Genomic DNA, 24,629 nt, shown 5'->3' on the forward strand with positions numbered 1-24,629 from the left:
AGGAACACACTCTGAGAGAGAGCCACGGGTGGACAGTGTGAAAGAGCCATGCGTGCACAGAGCCTGCAATGTGAGAGCTCTAGGAGTCCCCAATGTGAGAGAGCTATCGGGTGCACAATGTGAGAGATCCATGAGACCCAATGTGAGAGATCTACGAGACTCAATGTGAGAGAGCCATTGATGCGCCATTTGAGAGAGCTTTGGGTGTCCAGTGCGAGAGCCATGAATTCACAATGTCAGAAAGCCATGGATAAAAATATGATTGCCAATATTGCACAACGTGATAGAGTCAACAGCACACAATATAAGAGAGTCAAGAGCCCACATTGGTGAGTGAGAGAAACATGCTTGCACAATGTGAGAAGTCATGGGTGCACACTCTAAGAGAGCCATACTTACGCAATGATAGTGAGTCATGGGTGCACACTGTGAGAGAGCCACACTTACACACTGAGAGAGCCATGGGTCCACACTCTGAAAGAGCCATACTTACAAAATGAGAGAGAACCATGGGTGCCCACAGTGAGAGAGCCATACTTACACACTGAGCGAGAGCCATACTTACAAAACGAGAGAGAATCATGGGTGCCCACTGTGAGAGCCATACTTACACAATGGGAGAGAGCCATGGATACCCCCTGTGAGAGAGCCATACTTACACACTGAGAGAGAGCCATGGATGCCCCCTGTGAGAGAGCCATACTTGCACAATGAGAGTGAACCATGGGTGCCCACTGTGAGAGAGCCATACTTACACAACGAGAGGGAACCATGGGTGCCCGCTGTGAGAGAGCCACACTTACACACTGAGAGAGAGCCATGGATGCCCCCTGTGAGAGAGCCATACTTACACAATGATAGAGAGCCATGGATGCCCCCTGTGAGAGAGCCATACTTACACAATGATAGAGAGCCATAGATTCACACTGTGAGAGAGCCATACTTACACACGGAGAGTGAACCATGGGTGCCCACTGTGAGAGAGCCATACTTACAAAATGAGAGAGAACCATGGGTGCCCACTGTGAGAGAGCCACACTTACACACTGAGAGAGAGCCATACTTACTCAATGAGAGAGAACCATGAGTACCCACTGTGAGAGAGCCATACTTACACACTGAGAGAAAGAACCTTGGGTGCCCACTGTGAGAGAGCCATTCTTACACAATGAGGGAGAGCCGTGGGTCCACACTGTGAGAGAGCCATACTTACAAAATGAGAGAGAACCATGGGTGCCCACTGTGAGAGAGCCACACTTACACACGGAGAGTGAACCATGGGTGCCCACTGTGAGAGAGCCATACTTACACAACGAGAGAGAGCCATGGGTGCCCACTGTGAGAGAGCCATACTTACAAAATGAGAGAGAACCATGGGTGCCCACTGTGAGAGAGCCACACTTACACACTGAGAGAGAACCATGGGTGCCCACTGTGAGAGAGCCATACTTGCACAATGAGAGTGAACCATGGGTGCCCACTGTGAGAGAGCCATACTTACACACTGAGAGTGAACCATGGGTGCCCACTGTGAGAGAGCCATACTTACACAATGAAGGTAAGCCATGGGTGCCCACTGTGAGAGAGCCATACTTACACAACGAGAGAGAGCCATGGGTGCCCGCTGTGAGAGAGCCATACTTACACAACGAGAGAGAGCCATGGGTGCCCACTGTGAGAGAGCCACACTTACACACTGAGAGAGAGCCATACTTACTCAATGAGAGAGAACCATGGATGCCCACTGTGAGAGTGCCATACTTACAGAATGATAGAGAGCCATGAATGCCCCCTGTGAGAGAGCCATTCTTACTCAATGAGAGAGAGCCATGGGTGCCCACTGTGAGAGAGCCATACTTACACAATGATAGAGAGCCATGGGTGCCCACTGTGAGAGAGACATACTTACAAAATGAGAGAGAACCATGGGTGCCCACTGTGAGAGAGCCATACTTACACACTGAGAGAGGGTCATACTTACACACTGAGAGAGAGCCATGGATGCCCCCTGTGAGAGCCATACTTACACACTGAGAGAGGGTCATACTTACACAATGAGGAAGAGCCATGGGTGCCCACTGTGAGAGAGCCATACTTACACAACGAGAGAGAACCATGGGTGCCCGCTGTGAGAGAGCCATACTTACACAACGAGAGAGAGCCATGGGTGCCCGCTGTGAGAGAGCCATACTTACACAACGAGAGAGAACCATGGGTGCCCGCTGTGAGAGAGCCATACTTACACACTGAGAGAGAACCATGGGTGCCCACTGTGAGAGAGCCATACTTACACAACGAGAGAGAGCCATGGGTGCCCCCTGTGAGAGAGCCATACTTACACAACGAGAGAGAGCCATGGGTGCCCCCTGTGAGAGAGCCATACTTACACAACGAGAGAGAGCCATGGGTGCCCGCTGTGAGAGCCATACTTACACACTGAGAGAGAGCCATGGATGCCCCCTGTGAGAGAGCAATACTAACACAATGAGGGAGAGCCATGGGAGCCCACTGTGAGAGAGCCATACTTACACAACGAGAGAGAACCATGGGTGCCCCCTGTGAGAGAGCCATACTTACACAACGAGAGAGAGCCATGGGTGCCCCCTGTGAGAGAGCCATACTTACACAACGAGAGAGAGCCATGGGTGCCCGCTGTGAGAGCCATACTTACACACTGAGAGAGAGCCATGGATGCCCGCTGTGAGAGAGCCATACTTACACACTGAGAGAGGGTCATACTTACACACTGAGAGAGAGCCATGGATGCCCACTGTGAGAGAGCCATACTTACACACTGAGAGAGAACCATGGGTGCCCGCTGTGAGAGAGCCATACTTACACACTGAGAGAGAACCATGGGTGCCCGCTGTGAGAGAGCCATACTTACACACTGAGAGAGGGTCATACTTACACACTGAGAGAGAGCCATGGATGCCCGCTGTGAGAGCCATACTTACACACTGAGAGAGAGCCATGGATGCCCCCTGTGAGAGAGCCATACTTACACAACGAGAGAGAACCATGGGTGCCCGCTGTGAGAGAGCCATACTTACACAACGAGAGAGAACCATGGGTGCCCGCTGTGAGAGAGCCATACTTACACAACGAGAGAGAACCATGGGTGCCCGCTGTGAGAGAGCCATACTTACACAATGAAGGTAAGCCATGGGTGCCCACTGTGAGAGAGCCATACTTACACAACGAGAGAGAGCCATGGGTGCCCGCTGTGAGAGAGCCACACTTACACACTGAGAGAGAGCCATACTTACTCAATGAGAGAGAACCATGGATGCCCACTGTGAGAGTGCCATACTTACAGAATGATAGAGAGCCATGGATGCCCCCTGTGAGAGAGCCATTCTTACTCAATGAGAGAGAGCCATGGGTGCCCACTGTGAGAGCCATACTTACACAATGATAGAGAGCCATGGGTGCCCACTGTGAGAGAGCCATACTTACAAAATGAGAGAGAACCATGGGTGCCCACTGTGAGAGAGCCACACTTACACACTGAGAGAGAGCCATACTTACTCAATGAGAGAGAACCATGGGTGCCCACTGTGAGAGAGCCACACTTACACACTGAGAGAGAGCCATGGATGCCCCCTGTGAGAGAGCCATACTTACACAATGATAGAGAGCCATGGATGCCCCCTGTGAGAGAGCCATACTTACACAATGATAGAGAGCCATAGATTCACACTGTGAGAGAGCCATACTTACACACGGAGAGTGAACCATGGGTGCCCACTGTGAGAGAGCCATACTTACAAAATGAGAGAGAACCGTGGGTGCCCACTGTGAGAGAGCCACACTTACACACTGAGAGAGAGCCATACTTACTCAATGAGAGAGAACCATGAGTACCCACTGTGAGAGAGCCATACTTACACACTGAGAGAAAGAACCTTGGGTGCCCACTGTGAGAGAGCCATTCTTACACAATGAGGGAGAGCCGTGGGTCCACACTGTGAGAGAGCCATACTTACAAAATGAGAGAGAACCATGGGTGCCCACTGTGAGAGAGCCACACTTACACACGGAGAGTGAACCATGGGTGCCCACTGTGAGAGAGCCATACTTACACAACGAGAGAGAGCCATGGGTGCCCACTGTGAGAGAGCCATACTTACACACTGAGAGAGGGTCATACTTACACACTGAGAGTGAACCATGGGTGCCCACTGTGAGAGAGCCATACTTACACAATGAAGGTAAGCCATGGGTGCCCACTGTGAGAGAGCCATACTTACACAACGAGAGAGAGCCATGGGTGCCCGCTGTGAGAGAGCCATACTTACACAACGAGAGAGAGCCATGGGTGCCCACTGTGAGAGAGCCACACTTACACACTGAGAGAGAGCCATACTTACTCAATGAGAGAGAACCATGGATGCCCACTGTGAGAGTGCCATATTTACAGAATGATAGAGAGCCATGAATGCCCACTGTGAGAGAGCCATTCTTACTCAATGAGAGAGAGCCATGGGTGCCCACTGTGAGAGAGCCATACTTACACAATGATAGAGAGCCATGGGTGCCCACTGTGAGAGAGCCATACTTACAAAATGAGAGAGAACCATGGGTGCCCACTGTGAGAGAGCCATACTTACACACTGAGAGAGGGTCATACTTACACACTGAGAGAGAGCCATGGATGCCCCCTGTGAGAGCCATACTTACACACTGAGAGAGGGTCATACTTACACAACGAGAGAGAACCATGGGTGCCCGCTGTGAGAGAGCCATACTTACACAACGAGAGAGAACCATGGGTGCCCGCTGTGAGAGAGCCATACTTACACAACGAGAGAGAACCATGGGTGCCCGCTGTGAGAGAGCCATACTTACACACTGAGAGAGAACCATGGGTGCCCACTGTGAGAGAGCCATACTTGCACAACGAGAGAGAACCATGGGTGCCCACTGTGAGAGAGCCATACTTACACAACGAGAGAGAGCCATGGGTGCCCACTGTGAGAGAGCCATACTTACACAATGAGGAAGAGCCATGGGTGCCCGCTGTGAGAGAGCCATACTTACACACTGAGAGAGAGCCATGGATGCCCCCTGTGAGAGAGCCATACTTACACAACGAGAGAGAACCATGGGTGCCCGCTGTGAGAGAGCCATACTTACACAACGAGAGAGAGCCATGGGTGCCCACTGTGAGAGAGCCATACTTACACAACGAGAGAGAACCATGGGTGCCCGCTGTGAGAGAGCCATACTTACACAACGAGAGAGAACCATGGGTGCCCGCTGTGAGAGAGCCATACTTACACACTGAGAGAGAACCATGGGTGCCCACTGTGAGAGAGCCATACTTGCACAACGAGAGAGAGCCATGGGTGCCCCCTGTGAGAGAGCCATACTTACACAACGAGAGAGAGCCATGGGTGCCCCCTGTGAGAGAGCAATACTAACACAATGAGGGAGAGCCATGGGAGCCCACTGTGAGAGAGCCATACTTACACAACGAGAGAGAACCATGGGTGCCCGCTGTGAGAGAGCCATACTTACACAACGAGAGAGAACCATGGGTGCCCGCTGTGAGAGAGCCATACTTACACAACGAGAGAGAACCATGGGTGCCCGCTGTGAGAGAGCCATACTTACACAATGAAGGTAAGCCATGGGTGCCCACTGTGAGAGAGCCATACTTACACAACGAGAGAGAGCCATGGGTGCCCGCTGTGAGAGAGCCATACTTACACAACGAGAGAGAACCATGGGTGCCCGCTGTGAGAGAGCCATACTTGCACAATGAGAGTGAACCATGGGTGCCCACTGTGAGAGAGCCATACTTGCACAATGAGAGTGAACCATGGGTGCCCGCTGTGAGAGAGCCATACTTACACAATGAGGGGGAGCCATGGGTGCCCCATGTGAGAGAGCCATACCTACACACTGAGAGAGAGCCATGGATGCCCCCTGTGAGAGAGCAATACTTACACAATGAGAGAGAACCATGGGTGCCCACTGTGAGAGAGCCATACTTGCACAATGAGAGTGAACCATGGGTTCCCGCTGTGAGAGAGCCATACTTGCACAATGAGAGTGAACCATGGGTGCCCACTGTGAGAGAGCCATACTTGCACAATGAGAGAGAACCATGGGTGCCCGCTGTGAGAGAGCCATACTTACACACTGAGAGTGAACCATGGGTGCCCCCTGTGAGAGAGCCATACTTGCACAACGAGAGTGAACCGTGGATTCACACTGTGAGAGAGCCATACTTACAAAATGATAGAGAACCATGGGTGCCCGCTGTGAGAGAGCCATACTTGCACAATTATAGAGAACCATGGGTGCCCGCTGTGAGAGAGCCATACTTGCACAATTATAGAGAACCATGGGTGCCCGCTGTGAGAGAGCCATACTTACACAACGAGAGAGAGCCATGGGTGCCCACTGTGAGAGAGCCATACTTACACACTGAGAGAGAACCATGGGTGCCCACTGTGAGAGAGCCATACTTGCACACTGAGAGAGAGCCATGGGTGCCCACTGTGAGAGAGCCATACTTACACACTGAGAGAGAACCATGGGTGCCCACTGTGAGAGAGACATACTTACACACTGAGAGAGAGCCATGGGTGCCCACTGTGAGAGAGCCATACTTACACACTGAGAGAGAGCCATGGGTGCCCACTGTGAGAGAGCCATACTTACACACTGAGAGAGAACCATGGGTGCCCACTGTGAGAGAGCCATACTTACACACTGAGAGAGAGCCATGGGTGCCCACTGTGAGAGAGCCATACTTACACACTGAGAGAGAGCCATGGGTGCCCGCTGTGAGAGAGCCATACTTACACACTGAGAGAGAGCCATGGGTGCCCACTGTGAGAGAGCCATACTTACACACTGAGAGAGAACCATGGGTGCCCGCTGTAAGAGAGCCATACTTACACAACGAGAGAGAGCCATGGGTGCCCGCTGTGAGAGAGCCATACTTACACACTGAGAGAGAGCCATGGGTGCCCACTGTGAAAGAGCCATACTTACACACTGAGAGAGAGCCATGGGTGCCCACTGTGAGAGAGCCATACTTACACACTGAGAGAGAGCCATACTTACACACTGAGAGAGAGCCATGGGTGCCCACTGTGAGAGAGCCATACTTACACACTGAGAGAGAGCCATGGGTGCCCACTGTGAGAGAGCCATACTTACACACTGAGAGAGAGCCATGGGTGCCCACTGTGAAAGAGCCATACTTACACACTGAGAGAGAGCCATGGGTGCCCACTGTGAGAGAGCCATACTTACACACTGAGAGAGAACCATGGGTGCCCACTGTGAGAGAGCCATACTTACACACTGAGAGAGAGCCATGGGTGCCCACTGTGAGAGAGCCATACTTACACACTGAGAGAGAACCATGGGTGCCCACTGTGAGAGAGACATACTTACACACTGGGAGAGAGCCATGGGTGCTCACTGTGAGAGAGCCATACTTACACAATGAGGGAGAGCCATGGGTGCTGAATACTAGGAAGCGCGCCAAGTGAAAAAGCCAGGGGGCTCTGTAAGACTGCCATGACTGCACAATTTGAGAAAGCTGTGGATGCACAATGTGGGAACTATCAATGCACAATGTGAATAAAACATTGGTAAACAAAGTGAGATTCATGGATCCACAATGCGAGAGAGCCATGGGTGCAAACTCAAGGGTTCATATTGCGAAATCCCAAGGCTATTCAGGGCTCCTGCAAGGTATTGGTGAAAAGGGTTTTGTAGTGTGAGGACAGCGGTGTAACAAAAGAAAGTAAAAGAAACTGAGTCCCTCAGTCTTTATATTAGTGGCGGGGGGAAAAACAGCTAGACCTGGGGTGTAGGGGCCACTCACATCCCTGGGCCCCGGTGCCACTGCACCTGGTGCACTATGTACAGCTCCACCCTGTGTGAGAATTTTGGTCAGCACTGGAGAAGAGTCCCAGTGCTACACAGTATGAAATGCCATGGGCGGACTCAGTGTGAAAGCACAAGAGCTATGCGGTTTGCGATATCCAGGGATGTCCAAAGTACGGGTCTCAGAGCGTCACAGGGTACAGTCCCAGAGCAGAGCAGCGTTAAATCAGAAGCGCTATACAGTGAGACGACGCTCATCGCTGGCTGTGCAGTGTACAAATAACATTACAGCCTGAGATTGTGCGAGCTGTGCAGTGTTCTCTCCAGTGGTGTAGAGTGTAACCCCTGGCGGACACCGCGGTAAACAGGTAAGTGGTTTTAAGTTTCTTTTTAATTAAGGTTAACTTATTTCTTAGTAGTGGGGTAGAGGCGGCGGCGTAGCGTAGCGGCGAGGAGCTCCATGGAGTTTGTTTGCAACTCTGTGGACCTCCACATAGCCCCGCTACACACACTACGCCTGGGTTAGTAGCATGCCAGAGGTTTGAAGGCTGAACAGAGCGAGACACCCAGGGGTCTGGACAGTCTGTGAAACCTGGAGCAGTCTCGTCTCATAATGCAGGGCTCTATGATGGTCCGGGGTGTAAGTTGTGAGAGTGTGAGGGAAGCACAGTGAAGCTTCCAATGGGGCAACAGGTTCAGAGGGACTGAGGCCTGCTGAGTCCAATGAACCCTTATTATTGATATATAATATAATTTAACAGTGGCCAAGGGCCCCATTTTCTTCCTGGCACTATGGCCCATGATACACTGGTTACGCAGTGTGGACTACAAAGGCTATTAGTGTGAGACTCGGTACTCCACAGTGTGAGAGTGCGATGGTATGCACAGGGTCAGAGTCCAAAGGATGTACAGTTCGAGACTCCAGGGCCCAGATTTACTAACATTTAGCTCAACGCAGTGCAGCGCAATGCAGCAAGACATCTCGCTGCACTGCGTCAAACAGAGAAAGAAGGAATGCGCCATATTTACTAAGATGTGGCGCATTCTAAACTCTCTGTCCGGCTGGCACACTAAGTGCTGCCTAGCACCAACACAGGCACCCTTATACCATGGTGCAAGAGTTCCTGCGTTATAGGCAGGATTGTGTTTGTGGAGGTAGGGACATGTTCTTGCACAAAAACAATCCTCAGAGACATTTTCCTCTTTCTACAAGAGCAGTAGAGAGTGCAGAACACATAGAAAAAGAAAACAACAATGAGAAATAAACATATTTCTTCTTGTTACGCCTCTGTTGGAATGGTGTACCATTTTGACACAGCTCCCACTTTTTTTAGTAAACATGGGAAAGAGCCAAAATCCATGGGTGCATATATGGGAATGGCCACACGCCTCACATGGAATGCCTTCCCAGCGCGGAGTAACACAAGGCAGAGGCTTATGCCGTTTTGCATTACTCTCGATTTACTAAGCCAAGTAGAGCCTCGCATGGTGGCTTAGTAAATTGACTTAAGAGTTGCAAACCCTTAGTAACTCCGGGCCCAGGTCTATAGAGTTTATGAAAGTCCCAGACGGCACCATGTAAGCATCTGCCTGGTGAGATAATCCAGTGGGGTCCACTTGTGGCCTCTGATGGTGGTAAAGCCCAAGATTTCCACTGAAACTCATTGTTGGAGATCAGCAACAGTAAAGTGCAATTGAGTCTCGAGGTTGCCCTATGGGAGGGATTAGGGCTGTGTTACCTGAGAGTCTAGGGCTGTGAAGGCTGTACACAGGCCTCTTCATCATTCTGGGCTGAAGGGGGGGAAGGCCCGGGGAAACCAGTGCTAGAAATGTCCAGGGATGTACAACTGTGGGGAAAAAAGAGAACTTGGGGGCATATTATCAAGAAATGGCGTTAAAATTATCGCTGTTTTAGCGGCAGAAAACTGCAGCTAAAGCGGCGATAATGGGCTTGATAATACGCCGTAGAGAATTCCCATAGAAGCCCATGTTCACACCAGAACATGGGCTTCGATTGGAATTCTCTAGGGCATATTATCAAGCCCATTATCGCCGCTTTAGCAGCAGTTTTCTGCCGCTAAAATGGCGATAATTTGAACACCCCGCTTGATATTATGCCCCCCGGAGTGTGAGAGCTAAGTGCTGTGCAACATGAGTTCAGGATGCATAGGGTGAGAGTTCAAAGCTGTACTTTCTGAGTTAAAAGTTGTTCAAATGTGAGAGCTCAGGGTGGACAGTGTCAACATTAACAGCTGTACATTGTGAGATGTCAGGGCTGTGAAGTATAACAGCATGGGCTGCAGGGTGTGAGAGATCGTGCTGCATAGTGTGAGAGTTCAACGTTGTACTTTCAGAATTAAACATTGTGCAGTGTGAGTTCGGGAGTATGTGAAAATGAATGTCTGTGCATTGTGAAATTTCAGGGCTGTGCAGGGTGAGAGTTAAGGGCTGTTGAGTGTGAGAATTCAGGCTGCCTAGTGTGCAAGTTTGAGGTTGTACTGTGAGAGTTAATGGGTGTGCAGTGTAAGAGCTCAGGGCTGTACAATTTGAAAATGAATGGCTGCACCATGTGAGAGTTCAGGCCGCACAGTGTGAAAGCTCAGGGTGTTGTGCCTGAGCACAGGGCTGCACACCGAGCTCAGGGACGTACAGTGTGAGAGTTAGGGCTGTAGAGAGTGAAAGTTCAAGCTGCCTTGTATGAGTTCATGGGTGTCCTGTGTGAGAGGTCCGTGCTGTACAGCATGACAGCTCAAGGCTTTGCAGGGTGAAATTTATGACTGTGCAGTGTGAGTCTGGCACTGCAGAGAGTGAAGCTCGGGAGATGGTCAGGATTGCACAACGGAGTGAGAAGTGCAGACTCTAGCATGTGAAGGTGCAGCCAAAATGTGCCACACCCCAGTGACTGTTCATGGGGTCCCAGCACTCCAACTCATGGATATCAGAACCTGAGATCAGAAGAGAGACCGGTGGGTGCACAGGTGGCACGTGCCACCATGGCTGTCCTCTCTGGGGCATCATGTTCATCCCTGGCATGGGAGTCTCGGGCCCTTCAATCACTGACCTCTTTCTCTCCTCAGCTGAAGCTCCGCGCCTGGAGGACCCCGCTGCACACTGGACACCAGCACAGCGAGACCAAGGCCCAGTTCACCGGGGAGCCATGCCTCCCCGCCAACACCATCTTCCATGCCGGTCCCCAGCCCTTCACCCTGGAAGGACACCACGCCAAGGGGCCCTCGCAGGTACTGTACCCGGGCTGAGGAGATAGCATCTATGGGGGCAGCTGGGGCCATGATCTTGGCTTAGAGGTGGGTGCTAGCCATGGGCATCTGCAGAATTTTTTTGCAGGGGGGGGCTAACCTGGCAAACAAAGGGGCGTGACTGATGTTAATCAATAGGGGCCGGGCTAAAATAACAGACAATCGGGGTCGGGTAATGCTCAGGCCAAGCTGAGAAAAAAAAAGTGGTGAATTCTGCATTTGAAACTGGACAACAATTAGAGCACACTTATGAACCCTAATATTACCCCCCTGGCCCCTTAAAACTCATACATTCCCTGATCTCTAAATTAGCACCCCGGCACCCCAAAACCCATAACCCAGACCCGCCTTAACCCCTAAAATTGTCCCCCTGGCACCCCAAAACCCATACCCGCCCTGAACCCTAAAATGTCCCCCTTGCAACCCAAAACCGATACCCACCCTGAACCCTAAAATTACCCCTGGCACCCCAAAACCCATATCCACCCTGAACCCTAACATTTCCCAAGGCACCTCAAAACCCATACCCGCCCTGAACCCTAAATTTTCCTCTGGCACCCTAAAACTCATACCCACATTGAACCCTAAAATTATCACTGCTACCCCAAAACCCATACCCACCCTGAACCCTAAAATTACCCCACTGGCATCCCAAAAGCAGAACGCTACGGGTCAGATTTACAAGCATGGGTGCAAATTCAGGACAGTGAGTGTAAAAATTCAGGACAAAGGGTCAAAATTCAGGACAAAAGGTAAGGTTTGCAGACATATACTATTGCGCAACCTTCTCTGATGTAAGTAAGTAAATAGACACCCACTAAAGTACAAGTGAAAAAATGTTTATATTAGGTTGAGACAATTGTGCACTTCATGGTTTGTCAGTAAACGCGCAGCTTTAAGCAAACGTGCAGGTAACAAAACTATCCCCACCTTTCCAGCTCCCAGAGAAAACACCTGATGCCCGGTCCGCCCAGTCTGGCCTTGATACCACCCTCCAATGGCACCCCGCATCTTCACATAGACCCTCTCTCATGTGTATTTAATTTCTTCTATAGTGCTACTCATCCCAAGTATGTGGGGCAGAACGTTGGAGTGCGTTACAACACACACATATTATAAAGAGACAATCACTCATATAAATGGCAAAGTCAATGTATAGGAAATGTTGTTTAAGATAATGGAGCTTACAATGTGTAATCATACTTTCATCCATCATTCAGTCTTTCACCATTAATTCTGTCCTTCCATCTGTGTGCCCAACAATGTCCATATTCATCCATTTACAAACCTATCCATCACATTTCCTTCCATCCATCATTTCACTTATCTATCACTCAATCCACCTTTTTACTCATCCATCATCCATCCATCTACCCTTGCACCCTATCCATCCATACACTCATCCATCCACTCTTCCACCCATCCATCCATTAACTCATCCATCCAGCCCTTCAGCCGTTCAGTCATCCATTTACCCATCTCCCTTCCTCTTCCAATTCCCCTTTCACTTAGCCATCCATCCTTCCATCCATCGACTCATCCACTCATGAATCCATCCATTGAACCTATCGTTCATCCGTCCTTTCACTCATCCATCCACCCTTTCATTCCTTCACTCATTGATCCATCCTTTTGTCCATCTACCCGCCCTTTCACTCACTCATCCAGCCTTACATCCACCCTTTCACTCATCCGTCCATCCATTCACCCTTTCACTTATCAATTCATCAATTCACCCTTTCACTTATCAATTCATCAACCATTTCACTCATCCATCCACCCATTCACTCATCCGTCATCCACCCTTTCACTCATCCATCCATCCATCATTTCACTCATCTATCCAGCGATCAATCCACCCATTTCTTCACTTACTTATTCACTCAACTTTTCACATTAATTATGAGACCTATCAAGAACTCCACCCTTGCTGTAGTTCTTAAAGCAAGGGGTGGGGTGGAGCAGGATTTACTATGCCCCTGCACATAGGCAATCTGAAAAAGTGGAAGTCATGTGTCATGCATGATGCACAGTGCCTCGACGTGGGGCGACTGACATGGTGTTGTTTCCAAAGCGTTAAGTGGGATGAACAAACTAGGGGGGTCTCTCCAAAAGTGTTTTTGATGTAATAAAATGTGTGGCTTTAAACACATAAGCTTAAAATGTGTGCTTAATATAATGTGCTGCCCGACTGGTATTTTTGTTGCTTCTGTCATTGCATCCAGATATATAATACAACAAGTAACGTTACACTTGGAACAAGTAACGTTACACCTACAACAAGCCAGAACTATTTGCTTTGTCTATGGTTGTTAGTGGCATAAAATAACATGCATTTGCAATGCAATAGGTCTCGCAGCATTAAAGTTTGAGTTATTGGCATTGTGTATGACAATGCGTTGCATAACATTTTTAGCATACTTTGAACTGGTGAGCAGTTTGAGTGTGTGCAAGAGTGCTGTTGCTTACAGCTGTTATTATTCACGCAGCTCTAATGATGCACCTGACGCACGGGGCTGACGCAGTTATTATTCACAAAGCTCTGATGATGCACCTCATGCACGGGCTCACAGCTGTTATTATTCACGCAGCTCTAATGATGAACCTCACCACGGGGCTGACGCAGTTATTATGCATCTCAGCACGGGGCTGACGCAGTTATTATTCACAAAGCTCTGATGATGCACCTCAGGCACGGGGTCACAGATGTTATTATTCACTCAGCTCTAATGATGCACCTTAGGCATGGGCTCACAGCTGTTATTATTCACTCAGCTCTAATGATGCACCTTAGGCATGGGCTCACAGCTGTTATTATTCACACAGCTCTGATGATGCACCTCAGGCACGGGCTCACAGCTGTTATTATTCACACAGCTCTAATGATGCACCTTACGCACGGGGCTGACGCAGTTATTATTCACAAAGCTCTGATGATGCATCTCAGGCACGGGCTCACAGCTGTTATTATTCACACAGATCTGATGATGCACCTCACGCACGGGGCTGACGCAGTTATTATTCACACAGCTCTGATGATGCACCTCAGCCACAGGCTCACAGCTGTTATTATTCACACAGCTCTGATGATGCACCTCACGCACGGGCTCACAGCTGTTATTATTTACACAGCTGTGATGATGCACCTCACACACGGGGCTGATGCAGTGCCAAGGCAGTACATCATCTTCACTTGCTGCGCTACGCTGCATGAACTCTTTGCAAATATACCCCTAGTTAAGTATGTTGCGAGGATTATTTGCGAACATTGCCTAAGGCACCATTAATTAAGAAGCAATCGCCTGATTGCACAGCCGTTGACATGTGAACTCGCACAGCTCGCCTCGCCACAACCTATCTGTCAATCAAAGACGAACCTGCACACTAACAGTTCCCAGTGAGGCCGAATTGCACATGATGCATGTGCCCAAGGTCACAGGAGGCGTCAGATGAGAGCAGACAAGACTTTAGCGACGGATCGCGCAGTCCAACCCTTTAATACGCGCGTTAATGAGATGAGTGATGTGAGTAAACCATTATAGGGTTTATTTACAAGCCCCTTGCGATGCCGGTAAGTCACTTTCTCCCATATTAAAAATGACTCACTTACTGCGCAGGGTGCCTGTAAATAAGTCCCTATCAGTGCGCTTCACACGCACTCATATTTAGCAATCCCACATTTCGAGTCCGCACTTGACGCTGCACTCCCTGAGCCACTGCACGTCCCGTAGTTTGAGTAGTCTGTAATACGCATTGGCAATTATTGTTACAATCAACAATATAATCATTTCGCTGTAGCACATGTACAGCTGTGTGACGTAAAAAACCAACGCTGTTTCATAAACGACCTGCAAGCAAAATAATCCAGCGAACTAGCATTTCTCTTGGAGGCAATTAGGTGTGTTAGAATTCTGGGTTTAAATTTAAACTCAACATCCCATTATGAGGATAAAAGCGTTTTCCACCAAATCACAATTTCGACTGTTAAAAACAGCGACTTTTCAAAATACTACAGAGGCAGAAAATAAAATAACCATTTGAACTAAGGAAGCGCCCAGCCTTGCAATATTTTTCAGGAAAGATTTTAGGATCTAACCAGAGCAAAGAAAATGTTCCATAATTGAGTGGTCATGTTCCTGCGTATATCTCGGTAGAAATCGTACGACTTGATTAGCGAGCATTTGCAATGCTGTCATCCGAGAATTATGCCTTACATGGGTTTGGCACACTTGTGCACAGGTGGCAGTATAGGGTTACCGATGATGTAATAGGGCCACAGGTCAAGCACGCCCTGGCGTTTAGAAAGTGGTGTCACCAGAACCCTGGGAGGGCATTATTTTACCCCAATTCATGTGTTTACATAAATATGCTTTTTAACATGCAACACCTTTGGTGGGGGCGGGACTTCCGTCTTGTGCGCGAAGCCCACTCTTAAGAAGAAGTGCGCACGCAAAACGAAACCTATCGTGGGGCGGTACTTCCGTTTTGTGAAGCCCTCGCCCACGGAGTGCCTGGAGGAGCAGTGGTGACGCGGGGCTCCCATGCCCGAGGGAGAGCCCCGCGGTCGGAGGCTGCACAAGTCCGGAGTGCCGGTGAGCGGGGAAGGGGGGGATGCCTGTATGTGTGCGTGTGTGTGTGTCTGTGTGTGCGACGGCAGAGGGGTGGGGGGGACGTCTCTCCGTGCGTGTATGTGCGCTTGTGTATGTGTGTGCGCATGCGTGCAGGGGGAGGTGTGCCTGTGTATGTTTGCGCTTCCCAGGAGACAGCCACGGCGAGCGCGTTCGGCCAGGTGCTGTCTCCTGGGAAGCAGACCCAGTAACAATAGATCTCGGCGAGACAGCGCTTAAGCGCTGTAACGCTACGAGACCTAAAGCAGCAACCATGGCTGCTATACTATAACTATGATCCTTTCCTTTCAACTTCTTTCGCCGCCTTTCTTTGGCTAACTGGATTCTCACCTAGCAGCAGCATGGGCGTTTTTGCACTTCCAGGTGGCAGAAAGCCCTGCCCTAGACCAAGGCTGGATGAGGCCACCACATGCTGTGCCAGCCCAGACTGACCCATTGTCATTCTGTATGTGGCTTTCAGCCCCCCCCCAGAATGATAATGGGCAGGGTGAGGCTGCTCTTGTGCACAGAGGAGTGCGTGGCGGCCCCATCAGGGAGCTGAGGCCTTTTGCACGGAACTGCTCTGTACCCTGCAATGCCTAAAATTAAGGCGGACGGTTGGATGATTTCCTGCCTGAGGATGAGCCCCGGCATCAGGCCTCCCTCCGGGATCCATATGTGCACATGGGCGTGCGCAGGGGGGGGGCAAGGTGAGACGCTGGGGGGGGGGGGGGCAAGCGCCCATCCTTGCCCCCCCCCTGTTGACGCCCATGGTGCTAGCACATAATGCGTGTTTATCTCAAATTTATTCCAGAGTTAATTCCTATGATGGATTGTCTTCCAGCTTTAACAGGTCCTCTAAAGCCGGAGGAATTCACATTCCCGCCCAACTCCCCGTCAGGGGCTGGGGTTTGCGAGGCACATCTCTTAGAGGATGCAAACATGAAAAGGGGCACCCTCTGTGGGTATTTGTGGGACACACGCCGGGTGTAGAGGCGTTACATTAGTGTGGGAATGAGTGTGTGTGTGCGTGCGTATGTGTAAGTCTGCTTGCACGTGCGCAGGTTCACGCCAACTGTGCGGAGTTGTCCGGAACTGCCCAACCTGGAAGGGGCACCTCATCTCCTTCATCTCCCTTCCCAGAATGTGGGCAAGACCATGGACTGCAAAACAGCTAAACACTGGGGAAAGCTACAGAATTTTCCCCAGCAGAAATTAACAAACGTGCAACGTTGCACTGGAGAGGTGAGGTGTGGTGCAGCAGCCAAGGCAGCTGACTTGGAGTACAGGGTTCATGGTTCGAACCCCGGCTCCCGTGGTAGCTCAGCTCAGCACCATGTGACTCTGGGGAATAGCTCACTTAATTTCCACGACGACCCTCAACCCTCTTCAGCTTCCCAGCAGCAACTGCCACCAAGAGAACGTTACAGGCTTCATCCTTCTGCATTCCACATTCCAAGGTTGGTCAACCTGATATGCGGAATGCATTACATCACAACACTTTTGCTTTAGAAAGGTGCACTTTTCATAGTGAAAAAACATTTTGCACAGCTTTGCATCAAGTGGGCAGTACTTGAGCAGATGAGCAGTGGCAGCTCCTCCTGTAAGGTGGAGGAGCGTCACCTCACTGCTTTGGGCAGTGGAAATAAATGGAAAATTATACCATAATAACTGGTGTTTATTATCATTTCATTTGTTCAGGCTGCGGCTTGGTGGGCGGGGCGGGTCTTCTTTGCTATCAGAGCAGGGGAGGAGTAGAGGCACCCTCCTAAATGCGCAATGACTATTTGGCCTGCTTTCTGGGGCCGGCCAAACAGTCATGCACACTTAGCATGTTCTTCATGCAGGCTGCATTACAGCCTGCATAGAGAACATACCCAGGCCTCCATCGCATGGTTGTGATTGGTCCGGGGAGCTTGGGTGCTTACCAATCACAATGCTGCATTGCAGAATTCTGATTGGTCAGGGGAGCCTGGGTGTGCTTCCTGGTTCTTGTGGAGCAGAGGGATGACAACGACAAGAAGTGGCGAGGAGGTAACGTACATTATTTTTCCCCTTATTTTACCCCCTCCTCGCCACCCGCCTTGCCACCCCAGATCGGTGCCAGCCGCCACTGCAGATGAGCACAAACACCTGTAGGTTTGAGACAAAGGTCAGTCTAATAACACAGATGGACAAGACTTTGCATCAAAAGCTAAGTCCTACTTGAAGTAGGCACAAAGGAAATGTGTTAATTCCCCCCAAAACAGTACTCTGAATATGTGCCACAGAGCACAGTGCAGAGCACACATCCACAATGTGTGGTAATCATCTGAGTATGCCGACACATAGAAATTTGTACTTGAAGGGTAACAGCGGCTCCACCGTTATGGCGCATGAGCTTCACCGCACTGCATGAAAACATGTAAAAAAAAAAAAGATAAAGCAATTCATAAAACAGCTTTATTATCATTTTATTTTTCAATACGGAGCTGGAGCTGAGTTTTGAGGGCTGGACCATCCTCTGCACTAGGCCAGGGACAGACTGATTTGCATATAGCCAGGTTCTGAGCTGGGATGGCGCAGTGAGCTAAAAAACGGTGATGGATCAAGCCCTGATCTTTGGACTGGGTAAGAGTGGTCTGCTTAATTCAGACACTCTGTTCATCACCCCCCCCTTTTCTGAATCGTTTTTGGCCACTATAGGTGTGGCAGGGTATACTCAGACATGAGTCCCTTGCTCACTGCACCATCAGGATTCAAGCAAGCCGGGCCGACGACGGCTGAAATGTCAGAATCCGGTCCCCGGTAGCTTGTCTCCTTTCTGGTGAAGAATTGGCTTGGTAGTTTAGTCTGCCCTGTTCCCATGATGCACTGGGCCAGGGACAGACTGATTTGCATATAGCCAGGTTCTGAGCTGGGATGGTGCAGTGAGCTAAATAACGGTGATGGATCAAGCCCTGATCTTTGGACTGGGTAAGAGTGGTCTGCTTAATTCAGACACTCTGTTCATCACCACCCCCTTTTCTGAATCGTTGAATGGAGAGCAGCAGGCATGGGCTTCCAGTCCTTGTTGCAATGTAAATCCAGCCCTCTCCGCCCAATCCCGGTGCTGCTCTCATACTGGCTAATAACAGCGTGAGAGCAGCGTCTGGATTGACGTAGGGATGTCTGAGTGCCTGGGCATCGGTAGTAGCAGTGAGGTGGTAGTAGGTTTTCTTTTCTTTTTTTTTTATTATTGTCACCCGCAGTGCCCTACCACTTTTCCCTGCTAGCAGCCACCACTGTTGAAACGTATGCTTTCACAACAAATCCTTATCAAGCGGCGCACACTTACTTTTGTACCATGGTGCAAGGCTGTGAATCACGTAGAGCAGAGTTGGCATCCAAAGCAGGGGAACGACACCAGTAGCAGGCCAATCTTTGTAGATATGGTGCTGAATTTTCTCCCTTGCACAATGCAGCACAACAAATTTGGACGCAGCATTGCTTAGTGTTGAGAAAATCTAAGCCATAGTGTTGGTGGCAAAGAGGCATAGATTAGAGATGAGGCACGAGAGCGGCGACACTGAAAAGGCAGTGAGACAGGCTATTGGCTGAGAGGCAGGTACAAGAGAGAGGTATAGATTTGGATAAAGTGTTAGAGCGAGTGCTGGAGAGCACGAGAGGAAAGGAAAGAGGGAGACGAGAGAGATAGAATCACAGAAAGGGGATAAACGTAGATAGGAAGCAACTGAGCACCTATAGGGGGTATATTGCATAATGATACAAGATTGTGGACATCAACTGGAGGTTACATTTATATTCGTCACATATTTACATCTCACATTTTGTTAGGCGCAGGGAGAATAAGTGACTTGCCAGAGTGACACATTGTTGAATTAAGTGGCGAGGGTTGCTGTTAGAAATGGGGTAGCCAATTCTACAGGGGGTATCATGGAGCAGAGGGGGCAGGCCAAACTTCTGAGGACATGTGTGAAGCATCCATGCAGTACCCACAGACGACACACCAGGCACAGCACAAAAAGAGACACAACACCAGTTTTGGTTGAAAAAGAATAACTCTTGTATTATCTCAAATACGTAAAAGATGGCACATTAATCACAATAGGGCGCCAGCGGGCGCCAGGGTAATGAATACCAGAGGGATTATTTACAGGGAAAAAGGGCAAAGCAAGAAAAGGTGAGTCCATTAGTTTCCAGGGCTGAAATAAAACAAAGCATTAACCTTAGCAGTCGGCTGTAAGCGTAAAATAAAACATTAGGCATAAACATAGCATCACCAACATTAGCAACAGGCCTGAACCTTAGGATGTGTAATCAAGTGGCCATTGGCATCCTCATTAGGCACACGGCGGCCGGTGCAACCTTCCCATGAACCTAGCACACTATGCATCAGGTGGTAACATGAAAACACTAGGCATCAAAACGTGGGAAACCTTAGGCACCCTATTAATAGTGGCATAACACCTGAGGCAGGGAATGCCTTGTACTTAACCCTGGGCACAATCCACCAATAACCAGGGTGGTGACTCCTCTCGCAGATTTCAGGGGCTCTCCTTCTGCTCTAGGTATGATCCTGGGGACCTGCGGAGTAAAAAACAATCAGGGGTACCCCCGCGGTACCAGCTGCAGTACTGGCCCACAATCACAAGTCATAGAAGGCCCAACGTCGCAGGTGCCCGCTGCCAGACGGAGCACCTGGAAATGCAGCAATGTCACTGGGGGGATGGGCACCGACCCTGTGCCCCGACACACCCACAACCTCCACACGGCGGTGCCCCACTCACCAGGGTCCTTGTGGCAGCCTTGGTTCTCCCTCGGGCTCCTCCCTTGCTGGGATTGCGGGGCTTACTGCCAGCACGAGAGCCCCGGGGCAGCTTCTGGGATCTATGCGGGCCACACGGGGCCCGCAGGCTTCACTTAGACCCCTGCAGCTCAACGCTCGACTGGCGGGGCTCTCTGTAGGACACAAGAGCCCCGTCCGGCACTTCCTCCAGCTTCACCCAGACTCTTCCTGCTTCCCAGCCGGGTAGCCAACCAGTGCGCTGCTTTTTGGGGGGCGCGGCGTCAGCCGCAAATCAGGGTGCGCCACTCAGTGGGCGCGGCAGCCGGCCCAATTCGTGTGTGTTGTCATCGGGGGCGCAGCCTGTGACGTGGCCGACGCCCCCGTCATGTGGTGGTGGCTCCCTCCATCACAGTTCTGGCGTGGCCTTCGGGACTACGGCAGCGGGGACTCCTCTCGCTCGGCGCCGGCATTGGCAGTGACTCGGCCCTTCAGGCGCACTCCCGGGCAGCACCTCTTCTGTGACCGGACCGGGCCAGCAGCGGTGATCGCGGTAAGGTATCCACTTCTGCTTTACCCCAGGCCGCGCGGTGATTCCAGGCGGCGATTAAGTGGGGTAGGCATCCGCTTATTAATGGGTCATGAAGCGGGGTAGGCACCCGCGAAAGTAATGAGCACCAGGTCGCGGCGCACACGCGGGGTAGGCACCCGCTGATTAATTATTCATGCCGCAGTGCAGCCTCGCCTCCTCCTCGCTCCCGTCGCTGCTGCGGTGATTCCTGGCAGTTCCCGAGGCGGCCCTACTGGGGGGTAGGCTCCCGCTTTGATTTAGGATGGCAGAAGGGCGCTATCACGCGGGGTAGGCACCCGCGGCACTATTCAGTTCCACAGTTCCCTCGTGGGCCACACAAATTCAAGATTATAGCGCTTTGCAGGCCGCACAGCGCTTCTAGGCACACAGCGCTTCTAGGCACACAGTGAAAGGGGGGCGGACTGTCCCAGCAGCAAGCCTCAGGGCAACACTCCTCCCCTCCTGGGGGGGGTCCAAGATGCTCCTTCCCTTCTAGGCGCTTCCGGGCACAGCACTAGCGTGGCGCAAGGTCCCAGCAGTTTCAGGGACCTAGGAGGGCCTGCCCTCTTCAGTGGGCTGGGGGGACAGAGCAGTAGGCACTACTTGGCCAGGTCAATAGTCAGTGGGGGCTTCATCAAAACAGGGCGGTAGGCTGACACCATCCTCCACTGCAGCATGGCCCTCCTCCTGAACAGCAGCCTGAACTCCTGAAGTGGGGCTTCCACTAGCTCTGGGGACAGTAGAGGGGTGATGGATGGGTGCAGGGTCCAGCACACAGGCCCAAGTGGCGGTATCCCCTGGCAGCAGGTCCCCTCACATTCCTGTCCCAGGTCTGTCTCAACACATGTTGGCACATCCCCCTTATTTATATCCCCCTCCCCCCACCTTCCAGGCAGTGCCAGCAGCTTCTGGAATTCTGTGGTGAACTGGTTTAAACTGGCTCAGGCCTGGGTGCCAGGCTTTCCCTCCAAAAGCAGGGGTGGCTGGGTACCTAACGCCTAGACCGCTAACCTACTGCAGTCAGGTGGCACAACGCACAGCCATGGTATCCATTTTAAATGCAGCATTCAATCAGGGTACATTTTACACCATGGGGGAAAATAAGTGTACACACCATTGCATGACAATATCACATTACAAAGGGCATATCATACCTCACATGGCCTATACAGTGACCTTTACCATGGGGGAGACATCCTGAAATTAGGGGGGCGAAAAGCGAAAAATTTGGGGGGAAAAGGGCCAAGTCCAACAGTGGGATTGAAACCTAGAACCTCAGATTCTAAAGTTGGCTACTCTAGTCACTTGATCAACTCTCCTCCCACATCTTCTACTGGTGATATCATCAGTATACTATTAGTAATTTCGAAGTCAGAAAATCCTACTTTTGGTCACAGAATGTTGGGATGGAAATAATGATATTGGGGATGAAAGTCGCTGGAAGGATGCCACGGGTTCCCGGGGAAACAAAGCATTCTGGTTGAAAGAACCTTCATTCCAAAGGAAAAGAACCTTCATTATTGATTGTTTATGTGCACTTAGTAACCGTTGCTGATGATTAACCACAATTGGAGCTACAAGGTTTCAAAGATTTAGTCAAACATGAATAGTTAATTAATACCATCCCATGCTTAAAAAAGTAAAATAAAAACAGTTATTTACAATTGTTTTCACTACATTTCCCTTTTGAAAATATTATTTTATAAATCGTTTTAAAAGTTCCATTTTGTGCAAATTGCAAATGGTCATTGTGTGCTGTTTTGTGCTACGTTGTGCAAATGGCGAATTTCCTTATATGCGGTTTTGTACTACATTACCAGCAGCAAAACGCTAAGGGCTCATTTACAAGGAACTGATGCATCTGCATAGATGCGTCAGTTTTCTTGCATCAGCGAAAAATGTCCTTGGGCCACCATGGATGTGCTGTATTTACACTACAGTGCTCCATGGCGCAAGGATTGACGGAAGCGTCCGAAATTTTGACGCATCTGTTGGCAAAAAAGTGACATATTGCTGGAGTTTCTCATGAAAGTGACGCAATTCCAGAACTGCGCCACAACAGATAGGTGAGTCCCATTCAAAAAGCCTTTACGCCTGATCTTAGTAGGTGTAGGGATTTTGATGCAGTGTAGGCATAGAGTGACACAGTGAAATGTTGTAAATTTCACTGCGTCAGTTCTACATGGCTTCTTTGCATGGGAACGCCCACCCTGCATACATTATACCTCCCGCAGGTATCATGAGGCGCAGGACTTTACAACGTAACGCAGATCCCTAGATGCATCACTTTGTAAATGGGCCGCAACGTGCCGCATTGTTTACGCCACCACTGTGTCACAAAAAGTGACGCAGCGATGACGCAAAAGTGTTGCAAGGGGCTTGTAAGTCTGTCCCCAACTTTCTTCACTCGTTCAACTGCTGGGCCAGATTGCTTACAGGAATGGTAGCTGGAGAGGGCTCCAAGCTTTTTTTCAAACGATTTTATAAATTTGACCAATCGAGTGTTCAGAATATTGTCTTTTGGGATCAATGCTTTAATGACTGCTTGCCACACGTTGGCATCAACAGTTTGTTAAATTATTGCCCCAATAATAATCTTCGCTCATTTAACCACCTCGCTGCGGAGGCTTTTCCCGCTGTGCGCAGGGGTTTTGTAAATACCGCGTTACATGACGAGCTCAGCTCGTCATGAGCGCACGGCAGGTAAGCCTCATGACGAGCTGAGCTTGTCATCAGCGCGGAAGGGGTTAAAAGTGCTGGACAAGAACAGGCTATGTGAGATATTGTTTCTTTTGTGCTGTCACTCGACCTGCAGAAGGAACCATTTGCTCGTTTTAGCCACGGTGGTAGGATGTCCAACATAGGGAGCAGTGTCACAAAAATATATATTTTTTGATAGTGAGAGGTGTACATGTTAAAAAGGAGGGTGCAAGAACGCATCCCTGCTTTAAACCCGATGTGGTGTAGACACCGAGCCAGGTGTTAGCATGCAGTCATTCTATTGATCTGAGTAATCAAAGAGCCTACATTTTAACATAACCCTGTGTGCTTTTAGTAGGTTGATAAAGGTAGGGGTTCTCAAAAGTGGCTGTGTTTAAATAAAGTAACTAAGAATCTTTTATAAGCGGTATGGCTGTGTAATTGAGGGCCTGTCCTTGCACATGTGGCCTAGAATCGCATCTGCCGCTCTTTCCTACTGGTCCTTTACCTCCTCTTCCTCTTTATCCGGCTCCACCTCCTTACTGTCCTACTCACCATCCTCCTCCAGGTCCTCCTCTGCCTCCTCTTCCTTCTAAACACAATCATTCTCCTGGTCCTGCCCCGGATGATTTTCCTCCTCCTCTGAATCTGGATTTTCTTTCTGGCACCTCTCCTAGTCCTGCTCCTCTTCTACCTCCTAGCCATACTCTGGACCTCTCTGTCTTGGTCCTTTGGCTCATCCTCCTACTCATGTTTCTCATCTGCGCCCTGTCCCTGTTTGATCAGTCTTGATTGACTGATTGTTTTTATTTTATGAGTAACATATTCCAAATTGTTTCTTGGTGCTAGAGAGCATGCAATCCTCTTCTCCT

General features: G+C 50.1%; 1 protein-coding gene across 1 annotated transcript in view; it reads left to right on the forward strand.

Annotated features, from left to right (window-relative positions):
- The window catches only part of SAXO3 (stabilizer of axonemal microtubules 3), an 83,041-nt gene that overhangs the window by 38,936 nt on the left and 19,476 nt on the right, over window positions 1–24,629 (forward strand). Inside the window, exon 3 of the mRNA XM_086928667.1 lies at window positions 10,935–11,096. Coding sequence (XP_086784793.1) covers window positions 10,935–11,096 — 162 coding nt within the window. The remainder of the gene's footprint in view (window positions 1–10,934; window positions 11,097–24,629) is intronic.

The sequence above is a fragment of the Lissotriton vulgaris genome, chromosome 7, assembly GCF_964263255.1.
Source record: "Lissotriton vulgaris chromosome 7, aLisVul1.2, whole genome shotgun sequence".
Classification (NCBI taxonomy): domain Eukaryota; kingdom Metazoa; phylum Chordata; class Amphibia; order Caudata; family Salamandridae; genus Lissotriton; species Lissotriton vulgaris.